Here is a 15,526-nt window from a genome sequence, read left to right as displayed (position 1 = left end):
TGCTTTTCCCATTTTTTATGGTTTGACCTCTCCAAGAAAGGGACCGAAAGTAATCAGATCTGGCCCTGCTACCGTCCACACCTCACAGTCAGTTTACCTGGAAAGCTGTGCAGAGCATCTTCATTCTCCAGAATGCCTCTCTGTCTGGTCGCCTGCAGCTCACTTTTGGATTTCCAAACCAGCTTGACCATCCTGATCATCTCTGGCAAGTCCCAGGGCAGCGGCCCCTGCTGGCACCCCGGCCGGCTGCCCAGGGAGGAGGGCAGCACACCTTCTGGGGCTGTCCACCTTCTGCCTAGCTCTGCCGAGTGGAAATAGCGCTCTAGCACAGGCATTCTGCCCTGTTCCCCAGCAGAGGAGGTAGGGCTGTTGCCGCCGCGGCGGGTGCTGCGAGCAGAGGGGAGATTCTTCCCGGGCACGGGAAGGAGAGCCCCGGTGAAATCCTCTCCAGCTTTGGAAAGGCAAGCCTCCTCCAGCCTGGCGCAGCCACCCTGTCCCTCCAGTCCCTCCACAAACACTGACAGCGACCGCGATTCACTTCCCAGGGCTTCTCGCTGGTGAGAACCGATACTAGACTCCTTCCTGAGAGAGAGAACGCACTTTCCCCTTCTCTCTCAGGCACTGACTTCACAGCCCTTAATTAATCCCAGGCTGCAGCTGGAACCACAGCAGGGGAAAAGCCATCCAGGTTTTAGCATTTGCTTTTCCTCTTCTTCTGATTTATTTGTTCTCGATTCTCTTTTGGTGCTTGTCAAAGTTTGTCGAGTGGCCTGTTTAGCCGTTAAGGACTTCAGGCAAAAAAAGAAGAAAAAAAAAGTGGGCTCCCCTTTGCCAGCTTCTCACAGGGGTCCCCTAGAGGCCAGCTCTGTGGGGGTGTTAGGTAAGGCGTCAGCCTGTGGTGCAGGAAGCAAGCTTCAAGGAGCTCTTAGAAAACAGGGGAAGCTGAGCTCCTGCAGAACTGATTTGCAGCTGCTTCTCTCTGGATGGTCTGGCTGGGGGCCACCTTGCCTGTCCACTACGGTCTGCACCACCACGGGATGGGGCTTTTCAAAAGGCTCTTGGATTGATCCTCAACACCACAGGTCATATGCCCTCCCCACCTCCTTCACACCCCTCCCCCCTGCTGTCATTGGGTTCTCAGCAAACCTAACTGGATTTTGGCCTCTTAGTCAAATCCGTTTGTAACCTTAGCTGCCCTCCGTTGGAAGGGAAATAACATTGAATCACACTCCAAAGCTAACTCTGAAAGAAGTGAAGTAGGGAAGCATCAAGGTCCTCATGCAAATGTGCAGGAGGGTTGCATGGTCCGGACACATAGCTTGGGATTGTTAACAACCCACTTCATAGGAAAATAATCATAATTTCAAAGGTATTCGTAGGGGGCATAAATGGCAGTGAGAAGAAAGGAAAGTAAGTGTCGAAGATTCACTTTCCAGAAACAGAGCCCCGTGGGCTTAATATTTGGGCCACTAGCTGCTGTGCCCCCACTGAGAGTGGTACAGTTGAGGACAATCATGGGCCGCGCGTCTAGGGTCCCAGGGCTCAGAGACAGAGGCGCTAACCTTGGGAGTCAGAACCCATCCAACAAAGAGGATGCCCCCTGCAGCTTGTGTGAAAAGCTCTGGACATAAGCGAAGGCAGGGTGGTATTGTAGTTCGCACTTTTGCTAGCAAATCGGGTTTGTGGGAACAAATTGAACTTGAACATTCATGCGGATAGCTTCTGTTTTCTCGGAGGCCATTGCAACAATCCTGCCTTTCTCTGCATTGCAAAGTGCGTTATTTTGCTTGGCATTTTATTTTGCGGATGTAAAATCTGTCACTCCTGCTCTATATTTCTGTCAGCGTTGGTTTATCACCCAATCATTGGATGCTTCTTTAGGGGAGGGAAGAGGAGACCTGGAGGCGAGGAGGAAGACCATGGTAGGGCGTGTTTTATTTTCACGGCCTCATAGCATTTTTTAAAAGTTGAAACCAGCTACTGTAATTTTGTTGTTTTTATTATTCTTCTAAACCCGTGGTTGATAAGTTGAGTTTTCCATACAGAATTAAGTGGCTTTTCTTTTTTCTGGATAGAAAAGTACACTGGCAAGCCTACTGTCTTTTCTAATAGATAAAGAAGGGTCAACATCCTTTGAGGGTATAAAGCAACAGTAAATGACTTTGAAAACACTACTGCTTATGAATTTATTAATTAAAATATTAATCAGACAGCTCTTCCCATAACAACCAGATATTCATACAACCCAATTAGGGAATAATCAGTGATCCATTTTTGAGAAAGATGAGTCTTTTTAAACTTCCCTCTTTGTTAAGAGATGAAAGCATTTAAGCATCTGTCTGATACTTCTACCACTTTTGACAACCCTTCCAGTTCTTATCTTTTCTTTTCATCAGAGTGAGGGCATTAAGTCTCTCCAGAATCGAGACTGTTTTATTTAATAGGCATATTTCCTGAATAATGTCTTAAACTCACTCCTCAGCCACAAACTTCCTTGACATAACAACTGAAGAGTTTCCTAAGTGTTCGACTATTTTTATTTTTGTTGAGTTTTTTTGCAATAGTACTTAGCATCAGGATATCCTGACCCTCAGAACAAAGGGGTTAAGAACAAAGAAAACAGCTACATGATATGTCACATACACTAATGTATTCATCATACAACTCCACATTACACATTTCTTAAAGAATGGCACTTTTTAAAATCCAAGAATATATTTCCACTGTATTCTCTATATTGTTCTACATATTTCCTTGTAAAAATATCTTAGAGAAGTTATGTTCAATGTTGGATCATTGAACATGAATACTTCCTAGTGGAGATGAATTAGGGCCAAGCAAACACCATCTCAAAGGTGGAAGAAGGAAGTTACTTCATTTGAAAGTTTGATAATTGGAAATGTTGCACAATTAAAAAAAATTCTGCCCAATATGGGATTCTCTTCATCTCAGGGTAGAAGTGCAAAAATACCACAAGAAAGGTCATTCTCATGGTATTTCTGGCTCACATAGAAACAGGAAGTACAGGAAATCTTGCGAGAAAGCTTGGCTCAAGAGATTTTTGGCTCAACTGCAAGCTCAGGAGATTGGGACAAACAGACAAAGATGCAAGCCTTTGTTGGACTAAAATCACTAAACCACAGAAATTCTCCAAAAGGTGATTTTGTCACATTCCATAGCTAGCATCTCACAGGCTGTGATCTCTTTTGCCTTTTAGAGAGTTCCTTTAGAAGAGCATTCTGTAAACCTATGATTTTAACCTTACTCAGTGCGCATCATTCACACTGAGACACTGCCTATCTGCAGCCAGAAGTTTGAATCACTGGGGATGGGGAAATGGGGATGGGGAGGAGGTTCTGCACCCAAAGGGGTCATGGAGCAAAGAGAACTCCTCTACTAGTATGTGGCATGTGAAGACAAATCTTAATATCCACAATTGCGTGCTACAGATAGGAAATTTTAAGATACACTTTCAAAATAACCTCATTTTCCCCCAGGCATTGTGAGTCAACCTAACGTCCCATTAAGAGGAAATAGATTAGTTCTCCTGTAAAAGAAATAGAATGAGTACTAGCAAAGTCAAAACAGCTTGTTCCAATGGACACCTAATACTATTAAAAATACTTTGCATGCTAAGTGAAATAAGCCAGTCAATCAAGGAAAAATACCACATGATCTCACTCATTCATGGATAATAGAAACCAGTATAAACTTTTGAACAATAATAGATACAGAGGTAGAGCTGCCTCAAACAGATTGTCAAACTGCAGCGGGAAGGCCGGGGAGGGTTGGGGTGCAGGAGGGAGGGGGGTAAGAGATCAGCCAAAGGACTTGTATGCATGCATATAAGCATAACCAATAGACATAAGACACTGGGGGATAGGGGAGGCTAGGGAACTGTCAAGGGCAGGGGGGAAAAAGGGACACATATGTAATACCCTTTGTAATACTTTAAGCAATAAAAATAAATAAATAAATAAATACTTTGCCATGTGTTTGCAGGTATAAAGGAAAGAATTGATAGCCACAATACTAAAGTATATGGCCAAGAAAAAAAAGTCAAAGACAGAAGTTCCTCAAATAATATTTAGTTCAAGTCATTTCCTTAAAATGTTCATGAGATTCCCTAAGATCTTAACTCTTGTTTATATCAATTAGCTTATGCTAAATTAGATTTGTTGTAAATAAGTTTGCATAAAATTGCTGAAACTACTGACATCAAGTGAGGATTTACTATAATTGATTTAGAACCTCGATTATTTTGAAGAATTTCTAGTGTTTGAGGGTCTATGTAAAAATCATGTAGACTTATGGGTGTTCTAGTCACTAGGCAGATAAGCCATTATCATATACTAGAGGCCCGATGCATGAAATTTGAGCAAGGGCCTCGGCCCTCCCAGCCGCAGCAGCTTGCCTTGGCCCTCACAGCCCTGGCTTCACCCGGAAGGTCATCTGGAAGGATGTCTGGAAGGTCGTTTGGCTGTCCAGTCTAATTAGCATATTACACTTTTATTATTATAGATGATTAAAAAAATAAAATATTTACAATACTAAATATTTTTGATCTAGAATGTACATTTAAAAATAAAAACTTAGAAACATATGCTCATTTCAATTTCCTGTTATTTTGAGTCTGTCAATAGATTCTCACAAAACTCCATTTTAATGAAAGTCTCTCACAAATATTTTAAAAATACTTTATACTCTTATTAGTTCCCACCCCTTCTCTATCTTTAAAGAAAAGTTTCAAGCTATTAAGGGAATTTATTCATAATTTATTAATTTCCTCCTGGCTTTTCCTCTCCATCGGTTCAAATATGGATGTGTAAACACACACACACACACACACACACACACACACACACATTTATGACTACTCTGGTTTCACAAAGGCAATGCAAATGAAATTCAAAATGAGCAAGAAAGGAAAAACAGGTCTTTCAACTTTGTTTAATATAGTCTAAATAGGAGAAGCTCAAACAATTTACAGTGTCCTTCAGGAAAAATAGAAATGTAATAACTCTGGCCTTAACTAATCTCAGGGAACAATGCCAGCAAGTGGGGAAAAGGATTTGGTCCTCAGACTGACCATAGAAGGCAGCACATACTTCCACTGTCATGTGGAAAGGGAGGAGAGTGGGTGGGGCAAGATGAGGGAAGATGAGGTGGGGGAAGTAGAGGGGTTGAGCTGACAGATTCATTGTTTGATTTTACAACAGGTGTCTGAACTATAACCAATCATTCTCTTATTCACTCTGCAAATATGCGAGAGCAGCAGCAGAAGGGAGACTCTCTGGTGCCAGCCCTTGGGTGCTTTTTCAGGCCCTGGGACCTGCCTGGCCTCCCCCACCTCGATCCTAGTTTGCATTGTGAATTGCCACTTCTTGTTTTACTTTTCTTTGTATATTTAAAGAGAAAGACCAGGGTTTTAGTTGGCATGAGACCTCTATCCTGGCTCTCACATATCTTAACGAATGAATGCTAAGTTGACTGTCTCTGACAGTTAACTCACAACAAACAAGTCCAATAAGGCAGGAGATGAAAACAAAATGGCCCGAAGACTAGGTTTTATCCACTTTGCTCCTTCTCTCTGCTGATGAAAACCCATATACATAAAAAATACATTGTTGCATGGTAACACTAAACACAACAAATCAACCCATTAACCAACCTGCCCTTCCCCCAACCATTGCTCTTCCCTCTGTTATTGAACTGATGCTTTGCTGTGTGATGATGGCATTCTCAGGCTAAAATTTTTCTAAGACTTCTCAACTTGTTTCTGATTGTGAAAGATCGTAAGTGGTGGTAGAATATGCTTTTCATAATTTCATATTTGGTGTGTCAACTTCTGAAAAAATAGTTACCACAATGAAATCTCTGAAGTAATTCTCTAAAACTACTTTTCTTAAGGTTATAAAAACTATGAACTCACCACTCCACTTTGCCTTAAACTTAGTGACTTGTCTATAAATGGGTGTTATGGCAATAACCATCTTATCCATCATTCTGGAATCTTGTAACAATAAAATAAGAGTAGAATGTGAGTTATTTGTAAAACCATAATGTCCTTTAAAATTTTTAAATGATTGTTTTTAAGCTTTAGGAAATCATAATTGACAAGTTATCTGAGCTCTAATTTTAGCTATACTTTCCTAAGATCTATTAGAAAGCTGAGAAGTCAAATCACCTTAGAAATAGGTCCCACTTTGGAAATGTGTGGTCCTCACGAGGATTAAGGAGTAGAATAAAACAATGACAGGTGTATTGGGGAGAGAGAGTATTGGAGAGTGGCCCAATGGGAGAGATAGTGAGGGATTTTATGGTACAAAGGTGAGGTTTAGGTAAGGTAGAAAAAATAATTGAGGTGGGAAAGAAAATAGATACATAAAGGACAAAGGCTGCACTAAAGAAGTGGCCCACTAGGATAATTATTTGTTGTAACTGTGTTTTTGTGGTGTGGAAACAGCCCATGAACTGTGTCGAGGGTATAGCCTGCGTGATCTTTACCATGGGTTATTTAGTGCTTTGGCTAATACTGTATGAGTTCCCTTGATTGGGAATTTCAGTTTCAGTGCACAATGACTAACGGGTTATGATTGATGTTCATGAGCTGTACTTTGTGTCATAGGCTGTGCTAGAGAACATGTGCCTGTGTCCAGCTTCCCACTGGACTCATTTTCCTAAACAAACTATGTGGGCCTCAAATGTTTTGCTTGGGGTGTCTGTATACCTCAAACAGTCTTATAAATTTGAGTGCTACTAGGTGATTTCCATTTATTTGATGTGTTTTTAGCAGAAGTGTAGTGTGTAAAACCAATTATAATGTTTAAAACGTGGCCTAAACAAAGTTGGAAATATGTTTCTACTTTTCTTTTTTCGCAAGTGAGATGTATGAATTCTGGAAGCTCTCAAGAATGCGTCCAGCCTGAGAAGACCTCAAGGAGGCTGGAGGGGAGATTATCCAGACATCCTCAAAAAGTGCTGGGAAATGCCTGAGTGAAGTTTTGGCCTCTCAATATAATAAAAATAAACTGGACAACTAATATGATATAGTAAGATTATAAATATAAACAACATAAAAGTGGGAAGATGGTAAGGAATGAAACCTTCTAATAGCACCTATTTTTTCCCTTGGCATCCATTTTGTTTATGTTTATGGAGTTCAAAGTCAATTTGGAAGAAGAAAATTTCAATTGTTATATGTGTAGGGCATTTATCCTTCTACCTCTTCAAAATATTCTGTATTTTCCCTTCTTTCTTTCACTTATTACCTTCTGGAGATTACGAATCACATAAAATATCTATGCTTAAAGGTAACTCTCAGATGCATTCCTAGAGCAAGGCTCCTCAAATGTTATAGTGTGCATACAAATCCCCTGAAAATCCTGTTACAATGCAAAGTCTGATTGGGCAGATCTGAGTGGGGACCTGAGACTCTGTATTTCTCTCAGGCTCCCTGGGGACGGCAAGGCTGTGGGTGGTGGATCATGCTCTGAGGACTACCATGCCTCTTCCATACTAGTTCTTTATTAAAGAAAATGCAGCAAAAGTCCTAATCTTCATAGTTTCAAGAGTCACTATATTAAGACTCTTGAAAACAATCAATACTGGCTCAAGTCAAATATTCTCAACTGGAAATCATCAACCAGAACAGCCATGTAAGAGCAAGGGCTATGTCCAGGGACACTTATGATACTGAACCACCTATGGCTTTTAAATTTTGTTTCATTCATTTCTTTTTCCTTATGGATTAACTTTACGATAAGGTTGAATATCAAATATAAGTCACAGTGATGAATAATATATATGATGGAGTTTTAACTTCAAGACCAAATAGCTATTTTTGAAAGTCTTTTTTCACCAAATGTAAACAAAGAAAATGTACCTAAGCCAATTTTTCCATTCCTCCTCCTTTCCAGCATTTTGTTGTACTCCTTTTGCTATTTTCAGAATGATTGGCATACAGGCAAGGCTCTGAGTCTTTGATCTCCACCATCGGGGATGCTCTCACGCAAACCTGTTCCTTCATTTGATTTATTAAAGTTCCATGTAAAGTGGTCTTTGGATGAAGCCTGGTAATCTTTCCCCCTGTACTATTCCAGGCATGAATGAATGGTGACCAGATGATTCCACAGAGCGAAGATGGAAAAAAATAGTGTAGGCACTCATGATGCTTTAGCCAGCAGCCAATGGTGCTGCTGACTCGGAGAAATGTATTGCAATGTCACCACCTCAGTGAAACACAACACAAAACACAAAAGATAAATAAAGTAAGCTCTGCAACAGGCTGCGCTTTTTATCAGGTATCGCCTGGGATTCATGCAGCTCCAGACACTGTATTTGTGGGAAAGTGATGCCAGAAGCAAGAGGCATGTGAAACCAACTGGAAGACAAGGGTAATCCAGAGCATGAGGCTAGAACACTACCACATTTATATGATTAAAAATTTGTACAGTTAACTAAATAGGAACTCTTAGAATAAACAGAAGCATCTGCTGGTAATTGGAAACACAGTTTTCTGTTTTTCTTTTTTTCTGTTCTCTCTCCCCTCTCCCCCCTTCTTTTTCCTCACCCCCCCTCCCGTTGTCTTTCCTTGTTATTTCTAAGGCTAAGTGCTTTGCTACGGTTACAGACACCTATATTTCCTGTCATCCTCTGTAGCAACTGAAAAAAAAAAAAACACCAAAAAAATAAATAAATAAAAACAAAGATGAGAAAGCTGGAAGCTACTGGATTAAAAACTCATGTAGAGCATGGTGATGACTTCAGATAATTTTAGAGCCGGTTTTCCTCTGTGATGGCAGGAGAATCAAGGATGAAAAGTAAATGTGAGGCCATTTAATAGATAGTATATAAACAATTTCCAACACTGTATAGTATGGCACAGGGATTCCCACTGAAGCCCTCCCCCCATTTTTTTATATATATATATATAGTGTTGCTAGAAGAATAATAGCACTTTCATCAAGGAAAGAAACCCTAGCACACTAGAATATTTGACAACATTGATACAAGCATAAGATCTTTATCAAAAAAGATTTTTAAAGAGTTTCCTTTTGGTAACTTTGCTTCCATCCCACATTCAAATTCTAACTAAGTTTTGCTCCTTTTATTCCATAAATCATCAAAAATGATTGTATATCTTTTATTTATAAGATATGATTACTAACTTGTCCTACTCTACTTTTTTAAAAAAATATATTTTTATTGATTTCAGAGAGGAAGGGAGAGAGATAAAGAGATAGAAACATCAATGATGAGAAAGAATCATTGATCAGCTGCCTCCTTCAAGTCCCACACTGGAGATGGAGCCCACAACCTGGGCATGTGCCCTGACTGGGAATTGAACCCATGACCTTCTGGTTCATAGGTCAACACTCAACCACTGAGCCACGCTGGCTGAGCTTTTTTTAAAATATCTAGACCTGATTCCTACTCTGTGGCCTCCATGATCTTCCTAAATTCATTCCACACTCTGATAAGGAGACTTCTTGCATTGTTTGTCCTCTGATGTATCTTTGCTTTCGACATTAATTTCTGTTTCCTATTTAAGTGAAGATCAAATATATACCTACCTTGGACTTGCATATGTTCACATATCTTGCTGCTCTTATGTGTTAACTCTAGAACCACGTATAACTATGCTTTAAATAAATGGCTTAAAAAAATCCTCATCTGTGGGTATATTTTCCCCCATTGGTATTTAGAGAGAGTGGAAGGAAGAAGGGGGAGGGAGGGAGAGAGAGAGAGAAATATTGATGTGAGAGAGACACATCAATTGGTTGCTTTCAGGATGCACCCAACTATGGCCAGGGATTGAACCTACAATCCAGGTACATGACCATGAACCTTGACCAGGAATTGAACCCATGACATCTTTGGTGTGTGGGCCAACATTCTAACCATTGAGTAACACAGGCCAGGGCTAATCAATGCCCTTTTTAATTCTGTTATTACTTTATTTTCTGTGTTCAAATTTTGAGGAGTCAACTGATTGAGCTACTATTAAAATGTGTTTTTCAAGTTTTGCATTAACCATTAAAAAAAGTTTAGTGAAGTATTTATCTTTGAAAGTTGTAGTATTGTGAATTAGACATACATACCTTATAATCATGTCCTTTTCAAATAGGAAACAAATGAAAACTAATGTCAAATATTAATACTAATTTAACACAAAGAGCATTATTACTATTAAAGATAGTTCAATCCCTTTGTTGGTCTTTCAAAAATAGCTTCTACTCCCTTAGTTTTGTAACCTCACTCAAACTTACACTTAACACACAGAATTTCTATGGATATTATGTTGTGTCCATACATGCCAGATGCACTGTAACATTTTGTGAGGTTGGCAGAATAATGATCTCCCAAAGATGTCCACGTCCCAATCCCTGGAACCTGTGAATCTGTTTGATTACGTGGCAAAGAGGAATAAGGGTAACTGATAGAATTAATGTTGCTAATGAACTGACATTAAGTTAGGAAGGCTCTCCTGGATTATCTGTGTGGGTCCAATGAAATCAGAAGGGTCCTTAAGTGTGAAACAGAGTCAGAGTGATGAGATGAGAGGAAGACTAACTGGTCATTGAGGGACAGAGAGGAGGCCTTGAGCCAAGGAATGAGATCAGCCTCTTAAAGACAGAAAAGGCAGAAACCGGATTCTTTTTTAGAGCCTCCAGAATGGAATGCAGACCTGTGGACACCTTGATTTTGGTCCAGTGGGACTCATTGCAGATTTCTGATCTCCGAAACTGTAAGATAACAAACATGGGTTGTTTTAAGCCAGCAAGTCGGTGGTAATTTGTTACAGCAGCATTAGGGAGCTAATCTATTATTGGTCACATTGTCCCCTTTATTGGGAAAGATTTTTCCATTCGTCTAATCCAGAAAAAGTACATTTTCTTCATGAGGTCTTTGTGCCCCACCTCAAATTGCCTCTTCTGTTTAAATAAAACTGCACCTCTTATTCATTTTATTTACCTGTAAGGTAACTTTACTTGTGTCACTATTTGTCTTTGATGCTCTAGCTTGTCTTCTAAGTTAGGCTTTGTAGGATAAAATCTTAGTGATGTACCCTTTGTTTATTTACTCAACCTGCATATAGTGAGTGGTTAATAATTTATTGAGTGTCCATGCTAAGTGCTTGATATTCAAAAACATAGTCCCTGTCCTCAAAATTATTTACTAATCTAGGGGGGGGAAAAGACAGACACATATATAACTATAAAGCACAGTTGTCGTGCTATAATATAAATGTGCACACAGGTCTCAGTCAGTGTTCATTATTAATGAAAATGACAACTAACTTTTTTCATTACTTTTTTTTCTATATCTTGACCATTAAGATGATGTCTAGAAATCTACTTAAAACTTTAAAAAATCATGAACTATATTCTAGAGAGTTTGTACTTGGTCAGGAAAACATGGGTAATTACATTTTTGCCAATTATTTTTTATTTGTTGATACAACTTTAAAAGTTTAGCTGTAATAATTTTTAAATATCAAGATATTCTCACCACTTTTCTCAGGTGAGCTGATGCTGTGTTCCTAGCAAATTGGTAGCTCAGGAAATGTTCTGATTCTAAGAGAGCAAAGAAAGACAAATTAACCATTTCAATTAGATCATGCCTTAGTCAAATCAGGGTGCTATAACAAAAGACACAGACTGGTGGCTTAAACAACAGAAATTCATTTCTTACAGCTCTGGAGTCTGAAAATCTGAAATCAGGGTTTCATCGTGGTTGGGTTCTGGTGAGAATCCTGACCCTGGGCTGCCTTTTTGCCAAATCCTCACATGGTGGAGAGAGATCATCTTTTTATGAGGGCACCAATCCTGTTTATGAGGGCTCCACTCTCATGACCCCATGATCTACCACAGGTCCCACCTTCCAATACCATCACGTTGGAATCAGAGTTTCAACATATGAATCTTGGGAAGAACCAAACTTTCAACCCACAGCAGATTATTTTCTCATCTCTCCCATAATGAAGCATTATCCAGACAGCCCTGGATTCCCACAGACATGAGCATGTGCACTTCCTCGAAGTGCTTACGTGCCTGATACATTACCAAGCATTTTATACGAAATGTCTTATTTTATCCTTATAAGAACCCAAATGAGATAGGTACTTTCCTGACCGCCCCGAGGAAAGTAATTTGCTCAAGTTTCGGATGCTATCAAGCTTTAGGAGGGTGATTTGAAGAACAGTAGGCTGGTTCTAGAGCACACCCTCTTAACACCATGCTATTCTAACTGTGTAGTTATGGTGCTGTAAAAAGCTGTAGGAACTCTGCTTGCCTCACAGATTGTAACTATACCTGGCCGTGTCATAAACATTTAAGTGGGGTAAGTCAAAAGAAAAGAAAGAATAACTATAACTTCCCAACACCTATTTCTATAGCTGTCTTCAAGCCAAATCCACTGCCACTGTGGTCATGACTGTGACTACCACAACTGGACTTCAGATCTTCGCCACAGCCTTCACCTAGGAAGTGCTGAAGAAAGTCTTGCTCTCTTGGCATGACCAGAGAGAAAGAACAGGGGAGTTTAAAAAATTTAGATAAACGTCTGGTCTCCCTTTAGTAATGGGGTGGCTTCTTCAAATCAGACCTTATACTCCTAAAATAACTCAATTCCTTATGAAAAGTGACTTGATTTACTCATACCACCACTTGTGACTGGACCTGTTTGGGGTAGTGATGAAAGGTTATCAAAGTAGTTTCTATGTTATTTAGACATACTTCTAGCAGCAATCTGCTATGTCTGACCTACATTTTTGGGTTTGAAAAACCAGAGACTGTTGGTATGGAATTGGTGAATGGAGTCCACAAGATTTATTCAAGACACTGAACAGATATTTTCCTTTTGGAGCCATTTAGCAAGGCTGCTTACACTATCACAATGCCAGCGGCAACTGTGTTTTCTAAACAGCTTGGCCAGAAATGGAAAAAACACACAAAAGAGTCTTAAGTGTTTCTGAGTGTTAAGTAAATAACTTGGGTCACTTGTTTGCATGGACAACAGTACATGTGGGAAATGCAAATCTGGCCCCCAGCTGATTTCTGTCCTGGGATAGCAGATCAGAGAGAAGCTGACAACAACCACATTTCTGGGGGACTGGACATCTTCTGTTTCCTGCCTCATTCCTTTCTTGGATTTTACCTCCTCACGGTAAATTTGGTTACATAACCATTAATAGTCACAGTCCTTCGACTAGGGAAATGTAACTCTATACATTTCACATCACCTTTATTTAGCACCTTCTTTTTTAAAGGTGTTGCAAAGTGACAGAAGGCCTTTGCTCTTCAGATAAGTCCCTAAGGTAAGGAAAGCACAAATCCCAGGCAAATCATTCTGTTTATAGAAGTTCAAACTTCTTTTGATATTCCCCAATTCCGGTCCTCAGTGATAACTCATTAATGAATTCATTCCTGTATTTGAAAAAACAGTAACTCTTCTAAATCTCTGCCTGACTAGAGCCAAGTAATCCCTTTATTCCACTTGTCCCTCTGCACATATCAGGCACACAACTGATGCCTTGTTTTATTTAGCACTTGTCTTTAAGCTCATCTTGCATGGTAACTCTATACTTCATTTTTGTAATATTAGATTATAAGAATAAAGGTACTTGTTTTTTTGGATAGCTTTCTTAGAGCACCTCCCAACGTGGTCTAGATTACAATGAATGCTGAAATGACACGATTGTCTCTGCGGTAAAAACATGGAGAGAGTTCTGTGTGGGATAGCCACAGCATTTTTGAGAAACCACAGAAGGGGTAGTTGGCATTGCAAAATCAAGTACTCCTTTTGACCTAACCATATACTGATTTTCTTGAAATTATTGAAGGGTTAGATAGAACTTTCTCTCCATTAACATGATTGGTAAAGTCACTTTTTCCCCTAAGAGCACAAATGTGCAAATAAAAGAGATTGGTTATAGAAATCTATCTGAGGTTTCACTTTGGGATTTATCCAATTGTTGCAACTTTCTTATCCCTTACCTACTGGTAAAATGGGCCTTACATCTATTTTCCTTAAGTTGTCATTTCTTGGGATGTGCCTTCCCCCCTTCAGAAATTTTGGAGACAGAGTTTCAGAAGCAAAAACAAAAAACAAAACAAAACAAGACATCCTTTATTCCCTAGTAGAACCAGGATGTTAGAAAAATTAAACCGAGCTCTTGGGACAACTGAGAGGATTAAATGAGAGCATTCATGGAAAGTATACAGAAAAAAGGCCAGCACAAAGTTGGCATTCAATAAAACTCAGCTATTATCATCATCTCCTCCAAATTATCTCCTCTCTTTTCCATGGAGCTGCCACCAATAACCCCTTTAGCCCTGGGTGCCATCGGTAGAACCAGGAAGTGATATATTGAGGGGAAAAGATGGAAGATGTTAAAGTAAAAAATAAAATAAAGGGTATGTGTTTGGTGTGGAGTGCTCAAAGAGTTGTGGGGAAAAGTAGACAAAAATTGAAAAGAAAAAGTAAAGAGAAAAGGAAAAAAGTATGGATTTTTGCTAACAATGATCTTAAAAACTACCCCAAGATCCTGGAAGTCATCAACTGTTGGGCCCTTTACCTCAATATTGGCCTGCTGTCAATTCTTTTTCTAATGTTCTAACTTCTAATGTGTTTCAGATCATCTGGAACAGTGGTTCTCAACCTTCCTAATGCCGTGACCCTTTAATACAGTTCCTCATGCTGTGGTGACCCCCAACCATAAAATTATTTTTGTTGCTACTTCATAACTGTAATTTTGCTACTGTTATGAATCATAATGTAAATATCTGATATGCAGGATGTATTTTCATTGTTACAAATTGAACATAATTAAAGCATAGTGATTAATCACAAAAACAATATGTAATTATATATGTGTTTTCCGATGGTCTTAGGCAACCCCTGTGAAAGGGTCGTTCGACCCCCAAAGGGGTCGCGACCCACAGGTTGAGAACCGCTGATCTAGAAAATTCTCCAGTCCAATTCTATAAAAAAGGGTTAATTTTCTTTCTAGTTTGATCTAAATAGCCATAAACATTGAATACGGCACTAGTTTATCCCTGAATCTCTAGAAACACATTATAACATAATGATTTTTATAGGAGAATTTTTAAAAATTCCACTTTTCCTTCTCATTCCATCAAAGGGTGTAGTTATTGAATCATCATAGGCTTTCTTGTTAAGGCAGTGCCACCTATAAGGCAATCCCTTAGGACACTGTAAGAACTATGTTCCTGGCTGGGAAATAAAACACTCAGGGAAACTCCTTTGCCTATTCAGGTTTAAGAATATCAATTAGGGCATTGAAGTAACATTTTGTAAATCACATCCCCATGACCTGCAAAAAGTAAAGTAACTTCAAAAAGTCTTCTATTTTGGGGGGAGCATGGGAAGGCTCCTGTAATGAGAGAACTCAGAAGTTTCTTATGAGCATGTGAGCTGATTGTGGTATTGAAAGACTGTGTAAAAGCTGAGAGAATGGCTTTCTTCTCCACCATCAAGGGATCAGGATGGTGAAGGAAAG

The 15,526-nt window shown here is 39.5% G+C and overlaps 1 protein-coding gene across 3 annotated transcripts in view; it reads right to left on the bottom strand.

The window, feature by feature from the left end:
• Nucleotides 1-15,526, bottom strand: part of PDE7B (phosphodiesterase 7B) — a 275,867-nt gene that overhangs the window by 132,298 nt on the left and 128,043 nt on the right. Inside the window, exon 1 of one of the 3 annotated variants that reach the window (XM_059700407.1) lies at nt 98-1,037. The exons of the other annotated variants lie outside the window; for them this stretch is intronic. Coding sequence (XP_059556390.1) covers nt 98-335 — 238 coding nt within the window. The 5' untranslated portion in view covers nt 336-1,037. Of the gene's footprint in view, nt 1-97; nt 1,038-15,526 lie in introns of those variants that run through there. 3 annotated transcript variants of the gene reach the window in all.

This window comes from Myotis daubentonii, chromosome 6, assembly GCF_963259705.1.
Source record: "Myotis daubentonii chromosome 6, mMyoDau2.1, whole genome shotgun sequence".
Classification (NCBI taxonomy): Eukaryota; Metazoa; Chordata; class Mammalia; order Chiroptera; family Vespertilionidae; genus Myotis; species Myotis daubentonii.
Note: the sequence above shows the minus strand (reverse complement) of the source record. Positions and strands in the feature narration are given on the sequence as shown.